The 22,889-nt window shown below is 31.9% G+C and overlaps 1 protein-coding gene across 5 annotated transcripts in view; it reads right to left on the bottom strand.

Annotated features, from left to right (window-relative positions):
- LOC118195450 (hemicentin-1-like) overlaps positions 1-22,889 on the bottom strand; it is a 331,768-nt gene that overhangs the window by 104,739 nt on the left and 204,140 nt on the right. For 4 of the 5 annotated variants that reach the window (XM_085827451.1, XM_085827448.1, XM_085827447.1 and 1 more), the window contains exons 42-46: positions 21,345-21,635; positions 10,803-10,957; positions 4,848-4,971; positions 3,900-4,178; positions 751-1,032 (exon numbers count right to left, since the gene is read on the bottom strand). In XM_085827451.1, coding sequence (XP_085683577.1) covers positions 751-1,032; positions 3,900-4,178; positions 4,848-4,971; positions 10,803-10,957; positions 21,345-21,635 — 1,131 coding nt within the window. The remainder of the gene's footprint in view (positions 1-750; positions 1,033-3,899; positions 4,179-4,847; positions 4,972-10,802; positions 10,958-21,344; positions 21,636-22,889) is intronic. The other variant, XM_085827449.1, reaches the window with a different exon arrangement.

Genomic DNA, 22,889 nt, shown 5'->3' on the forward strand with positions numbered 1-22,889 from the left:
TAACTGAAGTTATATGACATATGAAAGAAATATTTTCCTATTAAAATAAATAGAAATGAATCTGGACAAAGATGAAATGACATATAAATGTAAAAGATGTATACACGAGAAATGTATAATTGTATTTTGATCCAAATTTTATAGGAATGAAACTAATAATAGCAAAAAGGATGAAGCTGCAATAAGTCTGACAGGCAGTATTGTTTTTAAAAAATTAATATGGCACATTTGCATAAAATTAAATTAAAAATTTAAAAATTGAATTTTTAAAAGGAATTAGAACAATTTAAATTTTTACTAACTTCTGTTTTAAATTTTGAAAACGAGAGGATACTATGAATACCTATTTACACACATTTTTGTGTTTTTGTAGACATCTTCTTTTGTTTTCATATACAAACAAACTTTCTTCTTTTGTTTTTATACAACTGGTCTTTGTTATTGCTGTCTTTGTTTTGTTGTGTTTTTGTTATTTTGTTTTTTATAGACCTATTGCTGATAAACAGATAATACATATTTTAAAGTTTTATTTAAAGGAATGCATTAAGCTTTAAATAGCTTCTGACACTAATAAAATTATGGTATATATCAAGAATAACCCATACTACATTGAAGTCATACGATATTTTGTCAGAGTACAAGACTAATTATTAAACATTTAAAATATTTTAGATGTATTTTCTTGCAATAGTAATAATTAGACACACACAAAAAAAAACCCTTTAAATTAATATAGAATTATTGTTTTACCTGATACAAAAAGTTTGATATCTTTTTTGGCTTGCCCAGCAATATTTTCAGCTTGACATGTATAAGTGCCCGAGTCAGAAATTTGAATGTTCAAAATATCTAAATATCGTCCACCTCCAGATGAACTAAATCTTTTGTGATTTTGATCAATTAATGCACCATTCTTGTACCAAGATATTTTAGGAAAAGGAAGGCCTTGAACATCACAATATATCCTTACAGACTGATTAACGACAGGATCGGGTAATCCATAAATAGATGCCTCTTCAATAACTGGAGGAACTATAAAATATAGATACATGCATCAGAATAAAAATTACATTAAAAAATGATTAAGTTTATTTTCAGCAGTTTATCACTGAAATGGCTGGTAAAATTTCTAAAAGATCAGTTTTACTAAAATATTTAGGAATGTAAAAGTAATATGCACTTCATCTCAAGGCGTCACAGTTTTTTGATGCCAGTATATTCAACTGCAGTGAGCTTTAAAAACTCCAAACAAATTAACTATCACTGTACATATCCTATCAGTTGATGCCAATACTTGAATACTTGTTCATTCCAATACATGAAACAATTTTAATTCTCAGATTATTGTCTGTAATCATAGACCTTAAACAAGTTTTGTTTATTCAACTTTAAAAAAAAAAAATGTATATCTGAAAGCTTTCAGATTTTACATTACACTAAAAGGGACTTTCAGCCTTTTGTGTGTTACTTTTATTTATTAAAAGTGTGTTACCTTTATTTATTTATTACTTTTTTTGCTAAAATATTAAAAGCAAATGTAGACCAGACCAAGTGATATAACGTGTGTTCTGATATGCCAGTGTCATGAAAGGCATTACAAGAATCATCTGGCTTGAGAAATGAATGGCTATCAAAGAATGCAAAGGAACTGATGTCAGCATCCAGATTCCAAGATACACAAAGAAAAAGTAAGGATGCCAGAAATTCTGAGAAATAAAAGAAGTAGCTGAGTAAATTTGAAGTCCACTGGCATTATCGTTTAAGTGAATGTCAATTTTCAGGGCCTTCTGGATTGCTCTTTAATTCACATGTGAAGTTGGAAGTGATGTTGCTTGCTCCATGGCTTTGGAGTACAGTTGTTCCATTTGGTAGAGTGATGCGAATACTGGCTCCACCCTGTTGGATAGTCTCATCTGATGAACCATCTACAGAAATTTTTACCAAACCACCAGCACCCATAAGGGACTTTTGAGTACCTTTTGCCTTTATAACAGCTTTTTTGTACAGTTTCCTTTTTTGTACAATTTTCCACCAGATTGAGATCATTGAACACAGGTGTTATCTAACAAATGTGGGTACCGTGAGGAGAATATAGTACCAAAACACCTAGTTGAGTTATGAGTATATTCCCTGAATTAGTCAGTATTAATTTTGTGACTAATTAATACAAATATTAAAATTACGAGCCATTTAGGATGCGGGGGAAAAGATTTTTTAGAGTTCATCATTTGAATTGCCAAGTCTAGCTCTGTCCACAATTAAGCCAGATTTTTCTTTAAATACTTTTTGAATGTTTTATTTTTAGTCCAAAGAGGCAATTTGCCCTGAAGAACTATTAATTTTGTTTTGGCATTTTGCGTTGAAAACTTTATCACTTTCAAACTTTTATCACTTTTCAAATTGTTGCTACCATATATTATTGCCCTGTCTTATATTTAAAGAGATTAAATAATGAAGAGTCTGCATAAATGTATGTATGTTTCTCGCATTGTGATAAAACAACAGTACTTAGAGCCACCACAATTTGAATAACGTAATCTTCCATAGAATATGTGCATGTGGAAGCCCTAATTTGAGATTTGTTTTATTATTGATTTCATATTTGGATAGTGGTAAAGTGGAGATAAAATGTTTTAATCAGAAATTCTATCATCGTAATTTTAAAACATCGAAAATTCTAGAGATATGCTCATTTTAAAATTAATTTGCGATATTGCTGTTGAACTGAATTTAATAGTTTGAGTATGTAGCACATGATATTTAATATAAATAAAGATAACACACAAAACATTAAAAAAATGCCCCCTTTGGACGTAATTTAAAATCTGAAACCTTTCACATTCTTTTTTTTCCCGCTCAACTACCTTTTTATCATGTTTTTGAACTTTCTCCTTTTGGCAAAGTAATAGCTGGCATTTAAAAAAATACATCCATCCATGTAATACTGATATTCCAAACTGTAAGTTTTTTATATTTACATTTCTGTTTATTACTCTGGCAATAAAATTAAATTCTTATATTTTTGCGTGCAAATAAATATAGCATTATTACACAGAGAATGTATCAGTGATAGAGTTTCATACTTCACTGTCAGTCACCGAAAAAATTAATTTATCACTCACTGGAAATAATCTGCTATAATACAAAACACTATTACATAGATATTTAATTTCTTTCTCTATTCTAATTTTTACAGAACTCTTTTATTAAATGCCTACATACCCTTGGACAAAATTATTTTAGAATTTTATTTTGAATAATTTTAGAAATTATTTTGTCCAATCAAGGTAATAAATTAATTTTGAAATCAAGGTAATAAATTAACTTAATAAATTTTGAAATATTAAGGTCATAAATTAAATGAAGGGAAATAATAGATGTTATAAACACAGCTGCATTGTTGGATTCAGATCTATGAAATATTTATAGGTAAGAATTATATCTTGAACAGCCATCAAATACCTGCTTTGCAATTAAAGAATGCTTCTGTTTTTGTTTTTATAATTCAAACATTTTTATTACTGTGTACAAAATGTTAAATGCACATCAAAACATACATCCTGTACTTGAATTATAAGAAGAAATAGACATATTGATCAATGAATCCTTTTTACATACAGTTTTGGTATGTAAAAAGCATAATTAATGCATCTCTTGCTGCCAAATTAGACAAAACAATACTGATTGTAAAACTGTTGTTTCTTTCAATAACAAGTTAGTTAATGCAGGCCAGAAAACCATTAAAATGTAACATTCTTTATAATTGCTATTAAAATCAACTAAAATGCAAGCTTAGTTATGAAATAACAGATAATTTTAAAATGATCTGAAATACTGTTTCCCACCCCCTTTATTAGTTACTTTTACTGCACTAAATAATATTAAATACTGAAGTTCACCATGCACTTTAACAAAATGTTCTGCTTCTGTGTCTCCAGCTTCATTAACTGCTAAGCATACATATTTTCCAGCATCTGCTGTTGTCACATGAGATAGTTTCAAGTGTTCTCCATCTTTTGAAAAGGAAATTCTAGGACCTGGTAGCAGCATCTGAGATCCCTTATACCATATTACTCGAGGGGGTGGAATACCTGTTGCTGGGCAACCAAGAGTGATCTCTGTATTCTGCAAAGTCACTTTATGAAGGCCATGAGAAGACACATTAATAAGTGGAGGAACTGAAAAAATAACACAGCCAATTTATTATATTCAAAAAGATTCTTAAAATTTCAAAGTATGTGGTAATGCATTTTCAGTTAAGTTAATGTTTACACAAAAATTTGACAAATGATTCTTATAAGAAGGCTTTATCACAATTTTCTAATAAAATATTTTTTTAGATAACTAGAAAAAAATTCAACACTTATCATTTATGACTTTATGCAAAAGTTTTAAGTTAGAATACCCTGAGCAGTACTTGGTGCTTGTCACTCAGTTTTAATATTTTTAGTACCATGAAACGAATTTATTTTGCCCTAGATCTGTGACAAAACTGTTCTGAGCATTGAAGTAAAGAATTTGATTTCATTCAGAATGAAATGGTGTTTAAAAATGTATTCTTTAATAAGAATTTCTAATAAATAAAACTAAATAAAAATATTATATTGAAATTGTAAGCATTTATACTTAGTTAACAAATTAAATTGCCCTCTTTTTTAAATTTCAGTATGCATAGGATTCACACTCCGAAATTTGAAAATAAGAAAAAGAAATACTATATTTATTTAAAGAAAATTTTATATATTATATAATACTTATAAAAGAAAAACAACTGTGTTAAAGGAAGATTCAGTACAGTTAATAAAGCTCCAATAGGTAGGAAAAGTTTAAGTATTCATTTGACTTACTATATACAGTTAAATTATATGATCTTTCATCCATCCCAGCTTCATTTTGTGCAAGACAGGAATAAACACTTGTATCATATGTTGAGGCATCAAAAATCTTCAGCTTCCCACTGCTTAGAAAAGTCTAAGAAATTTGTTGTACAAAAGAATTTTAATCAAGAATTATTTTTAAATTTAAGCAAGGATATAAATGATTTTTTTATTTCACAATTTATAAGCAAATATATGATTTCCATATATTTAAGTGTATAATAAGCACCTAAAATTTTAAATCATATTTTTAGGTATATTCTCCATAAAATACTCATCCTTTTCTTTACAAAGAAACCTGAAAGTGCAATGATCTTATCATTGTCATTCATTCAAAGATCTTTCCAAGGCTTTCGAACAATGGCATACAGAATCAGGGGAACAATATGTGTGTGTGTGTATGGACTGCTTGAGTAAATAATTTTGAAAACAGGGTGGTTTACATTCAGTGCAATTGTGCACTAGAACATTATTTCAGGTTTTTCAAGAAAAAGAAGATGCATTTTGGGGTAAGAATGCACTTTTTACCTGAATGAATTTGCAGAAGTAAGAATCAGATGGTTTCTCTTTCTCCAGTCATTTGAAGCTGTAATTTTGAAGTGAACACAAAAGATTTTAGTAAATTGCATTTGTTTTAATTGAAATACTAATTGTTTTAGTGCTTCTTTTAGTAGTAAACATGGTTCTGGTTAAAAAAAAAAAACACAGCACTGGTTTTAAATAGATAATCCTTCTATTTGAAAAAGAAAATGGAAATCATGCTGTAGCAAGGATGTTTTGTGTTAGTAAAAGTTCTATACACAAGTCGAAAAAAAATGAAATCACAATAGCCAATATGCTAAAGAATAAACATGCTTTGTGAAAAGGAGTAATGAAATGGCCTATCTTAGAAGAAAGTGCTGTGACCTAGATTCTAGAAAAGCCCCGGAATGGATTAATTGTAACAAGAAACAGCACATTTTTATTTGCCTTGAAATGGGGAAGAAAAAATGCTAACGAGGAAACTTTATAGCAATGCAACCTTGATGTAGTCAATTTAGGCACAGAATAATTTAGTTTCTAGGAGAAAAAAAAAAGTTTTTTAAAGGTTTCCAAAAAAATTTGGACAAAAAATGGATAAATTTCCAGAAGTATATTATTGTCCTAAGCACAGAAAAAAGGGGAAAAATGATTTACTCTGCCATATTGGAAATATGGATGAAACTCCAATGTTTTATATGATGGGAAATAAAATAATTGATGTGAAGGGAATATAAAATGGTTCACATAAAAACAATATGACACAAAAAGTCTCACCTCACTGAAGTCCTTTCCTACTTAGCACATGGTACAAAATTAAAATGCATGGTTATTTTTAAAAGAAACATGATGTCAAAATGCATTTTTCCAAATGATGCTTTCATTCATATTAAAGATTACCATGTATTCAAGTGTATAACATGCATCTATAATTTTAAACCACATTTTTGGAAAAAGCATTCTGTTGCCTTACAGAATCCAAAAAAAAACATGTTCAGATCCCTGTGATATGGTCCCACTGATTTAAGTTTTTGAATTATTACAACGTTTATGATTGCATCAGATGATGATGTGAAGAGGCAAGAGATTTCATCAGTTTCTTCTGCCGACAGAGTTCTTCACCAACTTATTTCATGTAACGTGAATAAGCAATAGCATCTGACCAGAAATCATATCAGTTCAGTTTGTCTGATAAGCAAGAGGAATTTTATTATTGCCTGTTCTTCTAACAGTGGAATTTTTTTATTGATTGAGATGCTTAACATTTACTTAACTGTATTAATAAAAGGCAGGAATTTGTGAACCTCAAGATTAGTTACTGTTTGGGGGTTCAAGATGTCCAAATTGTGATCACAGTACCCGGGCCTGACTTTTTTGTTCGGCACTCACCATGTTGCAGTCAAGTGCGCATAACAATAAGCAATTGCATCTGACCAGGTGATGTTGGCTGCTATTATGATGGTATTGTACTAGAAGCTACAACTGGAGCACATGAATTCTGCTCTTCATTGCCAAGAATAAGAGGAAGGTTCTACATTGGCAAGTAAAAATCTGAAGTGTACACAACATGACCACCTTGTATGGAATATTAAATTATATGCATTTTTCTTGCATTTCATTTAAACTTTATTGGATTGAATTAAATCTACTTCAAAGATAGTGCATAAACCACAATAGAATAAATGCACTATATTTGTTTACCATAGCGACACTTTGGCACTAAGTTCACTTAACAACGTTACATTTCTTTCATATTATAACTCCGAATGCATATAAATTTATATCATTTGAATAATTATCTAATCATTGCCACATGTTCTATTCAAATACTATAATAAATCTAAAACGATGTATAAAAGAAATTAAGCAAACAAAACAACAACAACAACAACAACAACAACAACAAAAAAAAAAAGTTTTCCTCAGATGATTCAGTATTTCTCTTTCAATTAATTTAGTTCTCACTTCTTGACAAGGCAAAAATACATAAAAACTCAAAATATCTATATTAAAAATTACGAAGTAAATTTTAAACACTTATTTCCTCAAATAAATTCCAGAATGGATTAAACATGACTTAATTCACAATAATAAGAGAAGGCGTCATCTCTGTTGTTGCGAAGCTTAGTTTCTCTAGATTGGCAACAAATCCTCTAGAAATGTAAACAAACATGTCAGCCATCGTAAAAATAATTACACTTAGCTGCACTTAAACAACTTTAAAATTTTTGTTAACTCCACAAATATTGCATGCAAATTGACTAAAGGCATAAAAACCTTAACCGGAAGATAAGAACAACATAATTCAATCATTTTTAATGCACAAAAGGCACAGCTTACAAACATATAAGAGTACAGAAACTGAGATCACTGAGCCGGGTAACAAAGTGGATATGCGGCCGATTGCAACCAAAATACGAGGTGCACATCTACATGTTATAGCAGTCCTAAATACAAAATTTCAACGTTCTGAGGCTACTTATTTTTCAGTAATGTGAGATACATACGTAGAAACATACAGACGCCACGAAAAATTCTCTTCAGAATTCATTTAAAATAAGTTTTATAATTTTTTTGGGAGAAAAGAATCTTTAATTCTGTCCTTACGTACAGATGTCACACAAAAACATCGTTAAATTGCATTTGATAGCGGTCAAAATGGATACTTTCATTAAAATAAGATGCCTGAAACTTTTTGCGATTACAATACTTCCTTTTTACTTCGTACAATGAAGTAAAAATCAATATGGAACTCGGTCTAACATGTAGGAATTAATAAACAGTCTTTGTAAAGTTAATTAAGTCTTGTTCTGTTTTTGTACTGGGGACAACTTACCATGATAAAGACTAGGAGCCTACCTAGGGTAAGCCACTTAGACAAGTTTATATTAATGTCATCATTATATCATCACATCTAACACAATGCATGCATCACAACAACCTAACTAACAAATAATAAGAAGAAACTGATGAAAGTGTGTAACACAGACATCACAGTTATTCAAACCAGATTAATGTCATTAGCTCAGATGTATGATGTGTGTATCAATAAACCATTTAAAGGAAATTTAAAATGACAGCAAAATATGTGGGTGTTAGAAGGTGAAAAATCATTTACAAAAGAAGGCCAAATGTATGAAGCCAGTCTAGAAATAGTGTGTGAGTTGAAAACATGGAACGGAATTAAGCCCAATATACTTTGAAATTTCATTATTTATGGATCAATGAAATTCGATAATGTGCCTGAAGATATTCTGAAGAAAGATAAATATGATGAACTTTTCATGGTATTTGATAATGAAAAGTTTTAGTTCATAAGCTACCCAATTTCTTATTAAATAAACAGCAGTAATTAAAAGCAGGAATCTATTTTTTAAATCTATCATTTTTCATATCTGTCATACAACTTTAATTTCAGTCTTACTTTTTAAAAATGCATGCTATATGCCAGAATACACAGTATATTTAAAATGTTTGCTGGAAAATATAGCAACAAGAGACCCAATTGTAATATGATCATAAGAAACAGAGATGAGTACAAATCCCATTTATATCTATTTATAATTTTTCAGCTGTTAGGAGGGTTGAGAAGAGTTGAAATAGAACAAAAGTCAGCAACTTGAATAATTTTTTTTCCCTGTTTTCAGTAAGCTAAAACCTGAAATGAATTGCCTTCCAAAATTTTGTTTGAATACTGAAATTACTAAATGAAATAAAGATGAAAAAAATTACTTGCTGTTCTGCAATTTCCAAGCAGGGTTCTTGTTAACATATTAATGCTTGCAGGATTAAATGGAGTATTCAGAGAAAGCTACACCAATGCTGGTTTTATAAGCAGCAAAGGCTGATATTAAGTTCTTTTTCTCAATCTCACCAAAGATGCCCCCGCAAATGTTCTTCCAAGGTTATCAGATTTTAAATCTAGAATTTAAGTTACAGATTTTAATTCAAATCCAGTTTTTCTCAAGTTATTTAGAAACTTTGTTTATCTCAGCTGGGATATAAATTCTGTTCCCCTTTTACACAGGATTCAGGCTAATACAATCTGATCCCAAAAGAATACTGATAGAAGAGAATACAGATTGTTTTCCAAAATTTAGGTCAGCTTCTAAGAAGTAGCTCATCTGACTTTACTCATTTCCTAACAGGGAATGGGCTTCTCATGACTTATCACCATTGCTTTAGATGACATGAAAATGGCCAGTACTCAAGCAGGATGGAAAGAGGGCAGGATAACTATGCATTCATTTGCAAACAGATTGCAGAACATCACCTTAGACAGCCAGCAGCAAAGTATGTCCATACATGAGCCGAAGTCACTTCAAAATCAGTATGCTTTAAAGTCCACCCATCTGCCCATTCCATTCCATCCTGCACATGCACACACACAAATTCACTTTTAAATTAATGTCAAATACTCTAATTTAATCCTGAATAATTGAGTTTACTGCCTTACTCAATGTAGTATTTTTATGTTTTGTGTCAGTAACTCTGTTAATGATTTATTATCACACTTAATGCATTATATAGCTGACTAGTTTGACTAGACCAAGTATATCCATGCGATTCAATCATATCTTCACCTGTATTGTAATTATATAAAGAATTTATTACTTTTTACATTGTGGAAGCCCATTAATAGTCTTTTTCCATTTCTATTTCATTGAACTGAAATTGTGAAATTTACATGTGGAAATGGAAATTGTTCTCCTCACCTGCACTGGACCCTTCTTCCATCCTTAAACCACTTACTTGCTCAGCACTCATCTTGCTAAAGTCTTTTGAGGACTTAAACTTTCAGAAAGAACTGAAACACATCAGCTCACTTACCTATTTGCCCTGGGGAGCCTGCAGGCCAGGAACTTTTGCTGCAAAGTTAATTCCATCAGCAGGGTCACCTGGCTGATATGCTAACTGCCCCAGTACACTGGCTGCTTGCCATCAATGGGAAGAAAGAAACAGAGAGCATATTTGGGCTCTGAATAGCAGGTGCTTCCAAATGTCCTTTTATCTCACTGATCTAACTTGCCATTTGGAATGTGTATATCAAACATCTCACAGGAAGTCATCTGCCAATTCTACTTGTAAATGCCCAGCCAGGTAACAGCTTGCATGAGAGCCAGAGGTGGGATAATGCATTATTGATTTTTTTTTTTTTTTTTTTTTTTTTTTGTCTTGTAGCTGCATTTTCTGAATAAAACATTAAATTCCTATGACACTGTTAGCATTTCGTTTTAAATACATGCTCGTCACATCTATCAATTTTTCTCCCATTTAGATAACTCCTCCTTGGCATATCGCATTTTATGTTATAGAGTGTAAAATTTATTGCAAAGGTTATTTCAAGTATTTGCACTATCACAAAAATACAATTTTTCAAGTAAAAAGGTGATGAAATAAACTCACTGCATTATAATGTTCCAGAAGGGGCAAACCGTTTTTGAACCACGCCAGAGTAGGCTGTGGATGACCTAGAGCCACACATTCTAAAGTAATTGAATGATGTTCTTTAACATAAGTAGATGTCCTTTTATCTGCTGGATAGTCAATTCTAGCTGGAACTGAAAGTAACAAAAACAAACTATTAAATATGAGAAATATTAAAAATATTTCAGTCAACTACAGAAAAATACATAAGAAACATTTCAGATGTATTTTTAAAACACTTTCAAAAGATTAATTCCCTAAATAAACTCTGACAAATATATATATCAGAGGTGGACAAACTTCATGACAGTAGGAGCCACACTGAATTTAGAAAATTTCCAGAATCGCATGTAGATTTTCCTAGAGACACCATTATGTATGGTTTAAAAAATAATGAAACAGATTTTTCATTAAAAAAAAAAAAAAAAAAGACTGAGGTAAATCAATAAGAATTTGGCTTGCATCATTTAATTAATGTTTTTACAAATAAATATACAATCCTGGCCATCTAAATTACTACACCACGAAGTCAGCATGCAACAAACATCAAATTTGCATGAAAGGTACTACGTACTGGGACATGCAAATGATTAGCATTCCAGTGTACGCACACAAAGCAGGTATGAGTAATACCATTTACACTCTACATAAATGGGAAGATTACACAGCAGATTTTACCCTTGTAAATCACATTTGAACATTGATTGTTTGTGCATCGATCATGTTATACTTCTTGCCAATGGCATACTGGAATTGCGGTTTATTGTTCCATGGTACTGCTTTTTGTATTAATCAAGATCACATGGTTTTCTGGCAGATATGGAATCAATGCTTCCAAGAGGGCCATACTCAAATGTCAAACAGTACCTCAGTGGTCCTGATGCCCAAGAGGACAGACATACTGTCTTCTCAGTCTTGAAATGTCACATATGCTGATGTCAGGGCCATAGAACAGGAACTTGGCTTGTGCACAAGATGGCAAGCATCTGCATGGACAAAGCAACAACATCTGCACCAATACAGACTATCAGCATAGAGACCATTGTTACAGCTTTCCTTGACACTGTAGCAAAGACAGGTTTGTTTAGGTGATACAATGAATGATGACAATGGGCACAGGAGTGACACCATGTAATTTTTTCAGACAAAATCCTGGTTCTGCTTATAGCATCATAATGCACACAGCATCCTGATGATCAATATATCTTTTAACTTACATGTGTGGAAGCATCAAAAACAACAAACATTAACAGCTTGCATTTGCGGCAAGAACTTAGCTTGCATGCAAGATGACAAGTGTCTTAGCATCAAGCTATACATGTATTGTAGGATAATAATGAGGTCAACTTCAATTACATTACTATTGTTAAGGCCCTTGACTGTTCCCTATCTTTGAGGCCTGTATGATGCCACATTTCAACAAGATAATGCACATGTTGTTTGTGCTGTCCTGACCTTCTTTCATACAGAGGATGTTGATCAGTCACCCTAGTTGGCACATTTTCCTCTTGCTGTATAGCTCCTGGTGTATACTGAAGAAAGCTGTTTCTACGATATATAGATTTGAAATTACTGAATGATGCAGTCGACTGCACTTTTTTCAGATACAAAGTCAAGCATTTTCTTTTTGTTTCTTCCCCTCAACCTGCCTTTAATTATTGACTGGTTTTAGCATATGCAATTGGAAAATATATTATAGAGGTCTTTACAAGTAAAATAACATAAAGAAAATTTTTATTCGAGTGAAAATTGGTTAGGTTAATTAAATATGGCAAAGTATACAAGGGCTATCTGCCTAGCAATTTTTCTCTCTCTTTTAAATTACCTGCACCTTTTTGGTAAGAATAAAATACAGTGAATTAAAAAATATTAGGGTACAGCATAGTTTCAAACATTTTTACATGAATAATTAAATATTTAATTAAATGAAAAACTTTTGTTATATGTCATTTCTAAGGCTAAAAAATCAAAAATCTTAAAATTAATTAAAAATACTTTCAAGTAAATATCAAATCATACAGTTATTGCATATAAACAAAAACATAATGGGGAGAAGGGGGAAAAAACAGGACATACAAACATTTTTTTAAACAAAGCTTTGGACTTACTGTAAATAATGTATTTCTGTTTATTTAAAAAAGTATAGGCTGAGAAGTGTTTTATCTTATTGCCCCTCACACAATTTGCTGATAATATTCTGCAAAATATGGGAAGGGAATACAAGAAGCACAGTATTCAGTTAAAATTTTTGAAGATTCAGAACATAATATTTATAATACTTCAAAACCCAGCTTTGAGAAAGCCCAGTTTTCTCCCCCCACACAAACCCCTGATAATATTCTAAAAATAACTAAAACACAAAAACACAGTGTGCTTTTTCAGATAAGTTAATTAATGTAATATTAAATTCATATTCATAACTTTATTAGAATCTAAAGTAAGTCTTAAAGCCACATATTTTAATGTAATTGAAGTAAATGAACAACGCCTTTTAATAAAAACAAATATAATTTTATCTCTGTATTTAAAACAGAATTTTGAGATAATATTGCTCACCTTGTTTTATCGTATTTTTTTTTTTTTTTTTTTTTTTTTAATTTTCTTAAAGAAAATTTTACTAAGATAGTGCATTATTTCTAATATAATAGGCAAATTAGTGAGAAATGTTTAGTGAGAGATTTATTTAATACCTTTCATTATATTTCATATATTTAAACAATGTTCCCAAACTTAAAAAAATTGGTTTTGAAAAGATTCCCACATAATCTTTTGAGTAATTACTTTTCATATATATTCAATTGTTTATACAGTCCATCAATGGTTAATACACATTAGAAGACACCTTTTTTAAACAGAAAATTTTTACATCTACAGACCCTTGAAATAGGACGTCAATGCATTTCACATTCCACAAATGAATACTCTCAATAATGGACAGAGGAAAATGCTGATCTAAAATTTTTCTTAGAGATCAATCATTCAGATAAAAGATTAAAAGAAAGCATAATTTAAAAAAATTATGGTACTCTTGTTCTGAAGAGAAAGTGTGGAATTCAGGCTGGTAAATGTAGGAATATTGAGAAACACAAAGTATCCAGAGAACTGAAAAATGTCAATGGTAATGAAAAGAAGAATTAACAAAAGAATCGTTACATTAAGATAGAACATCAGTTTACTTCAGCTTTTGGCAACTGGCACTCTCAGTAATGGAAATGGTAAAATAACTTTCTAAACAGTTTGGCTATTGTTAAAAAAAAAAAAAAAAAAAAAAAAAAAAAAAAAAAAAAAAAAAAAAAGGAGAGAGACTATCAAGAAAAAAATCAATAAAACACTCATCTTCTTTTAATATCATTCACTCATCTTCTTTAAAAATATGAGTAGTATAAGTAATGCAAGAATGAATTTCTTGCATTACTTATACTACTCATATTTTGCCAACTCCATTGTACTTAAGTTTTGTAGAACTTCCATTCTTTCACTTCAGAACAAATAGGTTGTAAAAGAAGATGACTGCTTTATTGATTTTTTCTTGAGTCTTCTTCTTCTTCTTTTTTTTTTTTTTTTTTTTTTTTTGTGTGTGTGTGTGTGTGTGTGTGTAGCCAGTATAAGTAATGCAAGAATGAATTTCTTGTGTTACTTATACTAAGCATACCCAGCCTTTTCTCTATGCTCTGTAAAATGAAGCCCTTACAGTTAAGATAGTCATCTGAATTCTTCTACTAATTTTGAATAATTCATATTGGAGTTCCATTCTATCTTTAGAACAGATCAGGTGCCAAAAAATACAAGGTACGTATTCTTTTTCATAATTTGATTATTTCCTGTGGCATCTAAAAGCAAAAGATGGGTGTTAAAAATAACAAAATTGAAATAACCAGTCCTGTAGAAGATGACAAAGCCAGCTCAAAAAACTTTCAAAAGCTCGTTTTAATTGTAAATACTATTGGAGCAAAAACAAAATCAGGAAAAATTAGAACTGCAACAGGGGGAAAAAACTAAAAAAAGGAAGGGGGAATGAAACAGAAGAAAGCAAACATTACTGATTTCATTATTTTTGACAAATATTAACTTTGTAGGTGCAGATAATATTTTTGTAAGTGGACTTCTGTTGTCATGAAAAACTCAAAGCAGTCAAATCATGGGGTAAATCTGAAGTCAAAGTTTCAAATGTCTGATATGAAAAAAACTATGATTTTTGAGGATTGCCAAAAAGATAGTTTAAAAACTTAAAAATGCAACAGAAGCAAGGTTCTGCAAAAGCAATTTATAGTGCTTTAATGCCGAAATGTGACTGGAGATTAAAAAAAAAAAAAAGTTGCAAAACAGACAAAAAAAGTAAATGTGTTTTAAGAACACAAATATTAATAAAAATGATGTGGTGCAAAAATCCAATAAATCAGCTTGAATGACATCTGAAATTATGATAAAACTGCTGACTTTATTTACAATATTTATAACAAAAGTTGTGCTCATTATGGATTACCCTTCTATCCCATATAAACAGAATTAAAATGAAAAATGTAAAATATTTTTTTTTCCTACCAAACACTACACATCTGTATACCAACCCTTAACCCTCTGAGCGGCATGGGTTTTTGGATCTGTCATGAAGACCTGTATTCAAAGACACTTTATTAGCTAAATTTGTATATTTACTTACTTTAGGCTCTATTTTCATAAACTTACATTTATTAAGATGATATTTATATTATTAAAGGAAATAAGAAAGCAAAATATCATAAATTATATGCTAATATATAACAAATGACAAAAAATCTCTTGACCGGATAAAGCCGCCCATAACGCTCAGAGGGTTAAAGATCAAAGAATAATTGTAGCATTCAAAATCAGGCTTTTATTGAATTATGAAATTATACAGGGTAGGACAAATAAAAGTAGCTTGGAGAACAGATTTCTAGGTTACCAAGAAACACAGCAAAGAAAAGTAAATAAAAGAGTGAATACAAAAATTGGGAGAGTGGAAGAAAAATAACAAGTGGATATAATTGGACAGGGGGGGGGGATGTATGCATATAACCACTCTCTGTGTACGCACATCATACTACCCAAACCTGAGCTTAAGGCAGGCTGTCTCAGTGTGAGTTGAGCAGTGCAAAGGTAAAGATGGTACTCACAGTGAAGCAAAGAGTGTTCATTGTGTCGTGGAAACAGTGTGGTCAGTTGTTTGCTCATAAGTTTAATAGTGTCAAAATGTCAGCAAAGAGTGCCAAGCAAAGATTAGTCAGAAAATGGCATCAGACATAATCTAATTTGAACAAGGTAAAAAAAAAAAAAAAAACATTTCCAAACGTGTCTGAACACCAGAAAATGTGACTGCAGTTCAGCAGAAAATGCTTCAGAATCCTACCAAATCAACCAAATGCCTGTCGCAAGAGACTGACATATAACATCGATCATGCGGACGAACAGCAGATGCTCTTCAGCACCTCCACTTTTGTGAGTGATTGTTCATTGAGATAACAATGAATGGCTTGGACATGGATCTTTTATTTATTTCTGATGAAGCCTGGTTTACCCTAAGTGGCTATGTCAACTCACAGAATCACAGGTTCTGAGCAGCGGAGAATCCACATACCTTCCACTAAGCATCATTACATGATCAGAAGGTTGGGGTTTTGTGTGCAGTGACTGCACGCCTCATTATTGGCCTCATCTTGTTTCATCAGATGTTGAATTTGGAGCATTACATTTCCACCATTTTTAAACAATTTGTGACAGCATTAATTGAGGAGGAAAAGACCTACAGTTACTTCCAAGCTGGTAGTACCTTAGATCACATTAGCACAATCTTCATGTCTGGCAGAGTTGTTAGCAGAGGTCAGTCTGGTTTCGACCCTAGCTGGCCACCCAGGTCACCTGATCTGTCAGTGTGCGATTACCTTTTGTGGGGAACTCTCAAGTCTAAGGTGTATCCTATAAATCCTCATAGTCTTCAAGAACTTCAGTACACCATTTCAGATGAGACTGCAGTAATTCCTGCAGTCCAGCTTTGATCTGCCTTCAATAACTTGCTGATCAGGGCCCAAAAGTGCCAAGAGATGAATGGTGATTAATTTTAACATCTGCTATAGTCAGGTTAGTACTGTATTTTCTTTCCTTTGCTGTGTTTCTTTGTAACCTAAAACTCTGTTCTCCGAGCCACTTTTATTTGTCCCACACTGTATATTTCCATACATCCCATGAACTAAAAATCAACAAAACATTGTCACCATTTTATATGCAACAAGTCAAAATTAGAAATTACAGAAAGCATTAGCTCAAGCTGTGTTTAAAAATATTTCAGAAAGTGAAATTTTTCAAAATTAATTTAACCAAGACCAGTAATGATAATATTAAGCAGAATCACATTAATGGAGATCTCTCTCTCTCTCTCTTTTTTTTTTTTTTTTCCAAAGTTCGAGATTTCATTAGTAGAATTAAAATTGAAGAATACATTGCAGTGGACAATTTAAGCATTAAAGAATCAAGTTTGAAAAAAGATTTTAGAAAGAAAATAAACATAATGATGTCTAAGAAAAACTAGAAACAAAAACTGGTGAAATAAGTAATGTATTCAATAGTAAAGATATTCTGAAGTAAACTGAAGCACTTAAAAATTATGCAATATCTGAAAGCATATTGTCTTGTTACAGCTTCTTTACTAAAAGACAATTAATTTTTATTTGATTTGAGTACTTTCATTTAAAATTATTTTCACTCATAGTTGATTAATTATACCTAATTATTTATGCTACCTAAGCTGCTGCATTTAGAGCAGTTCCAGGTGTAAGAGAAATTTGTCTGCACATAGAGAATTTCCCTTTAGTGGGCATTCCCCACTCATGAATAAGATGAATGGACCTATGAATGTCTGCAACAATGTCCAACAGTACTATGCCAATTAATGAAATTTTTAATTTACAGTATGTATAGAAGTAAGTTTTAGATTACACAGTTTCGATCTCTGTTCTCCACTCAAGTAAAGGTAAATTATATTACAGACACAAATACATAGGCTAATCAAGAACTACAGCTCTAATGAATCATTACTACCGTACAAAGTCCATAATCCAGACTCGTCGGGACTTCGGCGATACCGATTCGGATAATCAATTTAAATCTGGTAAGATGGTATGCAGAAATTAGATTACTAAAAATATGAAACCGTTATTTATGAAATAAAAAGCAATTATGATCTAAAGGGTATCAAATGTTACAAAAAAAAGCTAATATTTATTTGTTTACTTCACTAAACATTTCTTTCAACACGCGCATGAGTAAAGTTTGTGGCTTTGGTGGTGTATTTAATTACGGCAAAAGCACACTAGGGCTATCTACCTAAGGGGAGGGATGCCTTCATGAAAGACTTTCTAAGGGAAACTGGCTCGTATACACGTTACACATGGGGAAAACCACGAAAACACCCACGCAGCCAGCCCGTTTGCAGGATTCGACTACCTTGGACCGAACTACCAGTGTTCAGCGACTTTACCGCTCGGCCGCTGGTGGGCCTTGTGGCTTTGAGGTCCGGATTATAGATCATTCCGGATAATGGACATCTGTATTACGGACTTTGTACTGTATATTGTTACCTTTTTATAATTCTTAGAAAAAGAGTAATAAAGTCCGAAATCCGAACGTCCATGATCCGGAATGATTTAAAATCCGGACCTCAAAACCACCAATAACATTTTCTTGTAGGCTTTAAGCATGCACATTTGATTCCCCTCTTTGCACATAATAAAACATCTGGTAAGTCCTGATTCTTAATTTCACTTCGAAACTAAATAAAATACCTTGTTATATTGTTGAAGAAACAATCATTTTAGCATAAATTTGTAGGACAGTAATTGCTGCATATCTGCTTTGCACACATCGAAACATTCCACACAGATACATTGTTGATCTGACGCCAACCTGGCGAATCATTATTTATTATACTTTCCTTTCATCACCGCATGTTTATCAAAACATGACATCTTGAGTAATGACTCATGTAGCAATGCCTAAACTATTTTTTATGTTAGTAATTGAATAATAAAGGAGTATGATAACCTTTTAAGCTGACATTATACTTGGCAATGATTACAGATTTAAGTTAAATGCGCTAAAAAATGTTGAAGAGGAAAAATTTACCAAAACTTTCTTTCCATATGCTAAAAATAGATTTTGTTGATGATACTCATAGACCCAAAGATTACATTTAGGGCTTTTTAATTAAGAATAACTGATTTGCTATTCATGTAAACACAGAACCAGCGCCAAGGCTTGTGTGGCCGCAGAATTTAGGAGCCAGAGAAACTGCATCAGGCGGTAAGATATCTAGCACCAGCCATCAACAAGGCTTAAGTATATGTGGGAATTTATTCAGAACTCTGATAAGCCTTAAGCATGCATAAGAAATAGACATAAGTATAATAAATAACTAAACCACTACATTTCAGACCTAATTGTCTCAGTGCGCGATAGAAGTGAGATAAAATTTAATAGAACAACTTGTCATTAGTCGCCAAGCTCATGATGCATAGCCAAATATATATAGTGAAGGATAGCTAAATTTGATGACGGTAGCCACTAATTCTAAAGGTTTTTCAGATATCGCAAAACAACAAATGTGAAATTTCCCAATTAATGGATTTTGTAAAGAAATGTGGAGAATATAAAATAAAGATGATATAAAATCTCATCATCAATCAATTAATGAATGGCGAAATCTGTAGTATGGTTCCAAATCCAGAAAATACCAATACCGATAGTGATGAAAGTGACAGAGAGGTTACTGAAAACAAAAAGATTTTGATTGACAAGTTAGTCGGAATTCTCGAAACAGCAGGTACAGGACTTCAACCATGTAACTAAGCAAGAGATTATGTCTGTCTACAGAATTAAAGAGAAAGTATTAGCACAAAAAATGAGGCATCTCAAACAACTTACATTGAAAGCAATGTTTAATAAGGTAAACAAATAAATATTAGCTTTTTATTTTTGTAAATTTTGACACTGTTTAGATCATAAATACTTCACTATTTCATATTTTTAATTTAATAATTTTTACATGCCATCTCGCTAGATTTAAACTGATGATCTAATATCCGGAAAAATCCCAAATCCGGATTGCCGAAGTTCCGACGACTCCGGATTTCGGACTTTGTACTGTATAACAGATTAGTAATAATGACAGAGTCACAGAAAAGAGTAATAATGACAGATTGTTACACGCCGAAAAAGATACAAAAAATAAATAGCAGATGTATATTTTTATTTGTATTACCTATTCAGACTGCACATAGCGAACATGACACTGCTTATTAAAAAAAAGGGTTTTTTTCCTATCGCAAGTTATTAATATTATATAAAATTGAAATTGGATGATTTGGGGATTTAAGATGCTTTGTATCAATCCTTTCTATGGTATGCATAAAGTATATGAAACTATCATTTGAAAGACCACACCTAATCAAGGCATTATCCCATGGATTGTCAAGTAGGCTGAGATAATAACTGGTATTGAAATTAATGTTCAATACGAATGACCGATTCCAATTCAACTGAATAGTTTCCATGTCTAGAATTGCCACATGTTTCTACAAACACTACACATTGTTTTATGCTGTTGGTTTCAAACAACAATCAAATCAATGGAATGAGAACCCTCAAAAGAAATACATAGAAAAAGAGGATTCTTCAGAAAAAAATCCCTATTTTTTTAATCAATTACATATTGTTGATAGATAAATAAAATAAATGGATTTTTGTCAAAGTTGAGCTTGATTAGAACAATGAGAGATTATGAGCTTGGATAGAATAGTGAATCGATAATCAGTTACCAAATGATGCACTGGATGACCGACAGTATATCTGCAATGCAATGGTTTTTGTTTGCATGATGATGTGCCACATCATTTATTTATCACAATTCCTCTCTTGGAACATTTTAAACTTTCTGCACAGCTGCCAATTTGCGGTTTTAGTAGCATTCTTAATTCATTTGAATAATTAGTCTTTCAAAAAAAATAAGCCTCCAAATTAAATACATGAAATCTCACTTGCAATTTGGCATTTTGTGTGTCTTGATGTTCTTTGCTCATTATGTTTATAACTATCCTTAGTCAAAACATTTTCTTTCACAGAATATTTCAGTTATTAATCATGCGTTCTTACTGATTATATCAGTTTCAAATGTAAACAATTCTATAAGAATTCAGTAATTATATTCTTTAATTCAGTATGAAACCAAGCAAGTTTTGTTTTTTCGATATCAGTGTGAACCCAAGTAAGTTTAGTTTTTCTGATTTAAGTTTTTTTTTTTTTTTTTTTTTTTTTTTTTTTTTTTTTAAAAAAACCAACTTAGTTGTAATACTTTTCAAAAGTCAATCTGCTAAATAATTAAATACATTAAACATGATATTAACAAATATTTTTTTATATATACAAGGAAAAGAAAAGATTAGACAGAATTTTTTAAGAATGAAAACTCAAACAGAAACTTGTTACAATACATAAGATTTTTAAAATGCTTACCAAGGACTAAAACATTCATTTCATATTCCGTGGTACCAGCAGAATTACTAACTACACAAGTGTAAATACCAGTATCTTGTGCTTGAGATTTCATAATTCTAATTTTTTTGTTATCAGGAGAAAATTCTATATGTGGATGAGTACTACCAGTGTTAAATTTTCTTCCATTCTTTTCCCATGTGATTGTATGTGTATAATTGGAATCAATAAGGGGGCATGTTAAAATTATACTTTCTCCTTCATGAGCTTTCAGTTCTTGTTGGCTCATCAATGGGCTCATCTGTGGTGGAACTGTAAAGAAAGAAATCAATTAAGTTAATATTTATATGATGAAAAACAGATGTAAAAATGCATTTTCATGGTAAACTAGATGGTTTTGGTTTAGCTTATTTAATTACAGCAAAGGGATGTCTTTGTGGATGACTATCTAAGGGAAACTGGCTCGTGTACACATTACACATGGGCTTCATGGGGAAAACCATGAAAACACTCATGCAGCAAGTCCGCTCGTGGAATTCGAACCTCACAGAGTTCAAAAGTGTTCAGCAACTTTACCGCTCGGCCGCTGGGGGGCCTCGTAAACTACATATAGGTTGAAATAATTAAAGTGTATACAGAATAACAAGAAATAACTTACGCTTGTAAATACAGTATAAAATCCAGATACTGGATGTACAGTATCTTGAATGATCTAGTATCTGTACCTCTGGACAACCAGTATTTCTTTCCTCCCTAACAAAGTCTAGGAATAAAGAATATAATACTCAAGACTAAACAGGTGTGCTGTCACATCAGGTGACAAACAGGTGGTACCAAAACATGTCACTTTCAAATACCCACTGGCCATGGAATCATACTGTGGCAAATGTCATGAAAGTATATTTTGATGCCAGTCAAGCAAAAGCGGAACTACTGCACACTATGGATAGAGGATATTATTTGTTTCAAACTATGTATGGAATATAATACGAGAACTTTTAATATTTTTTCAGTGAATTCAGATGCCCTAATTGTAACAAATAACAGCCGCCCAACAGGTATAGCTGACTGCTGTGCCTAAGGGCCCGGATTTGAATTCTGGAAAAGGCATGGATGTCTGCAAATGCCTAGTGTCTGTGCAGCATGGGGACATCCTAAATATGCGACGAGCCAAAAGTCCTCTCGCACCCTAAATACGGGATGAGCCAAAAGTCCTCTTGAGAGGTTGGTGGTGTAGGGAAGAGGGGTGGGAGACCCTCGGACCATTCCCCCAGAGTGCTTCAAATCAAAATTGGGGGTGGAACTGAGCTAAATTGCACTGTTACCTGTAAGGTGCTTAGAGCCAGATTTAGACTTGATAAGGCCCTAAGATGTTTGAGACATGGGGCTCTTTATAAGTCTGTTATAATACATTTTAATACTATTTATACTATATTTTAATTTTTTTTGGGCCCTAAGCTGTAGCTTGTGTAGCTTATACGTAAATCCGGGCCTGAAGGTGCTCAAATCTGGTGCCAAAGACAGGCATAAAACTTGCACTCCTTGCTACAAGGATTTTCGTGGCCT

The sequence above is a fragment of the Stegodyphus dumicola genome, chromosome 12, assembly GCF_044657685.1.
Source record: "Stegodyphus dumicola isolate Sdum_Otavi_A_Nest chromosome 12, ASM4465768v1".
NCBI classification, from domain to species: Eukaryota; Metazoa; Arthropoda; class Arachnida; order Araneae; family Eresidae; genus Stegodyphus; species Stegodyphus dumicola.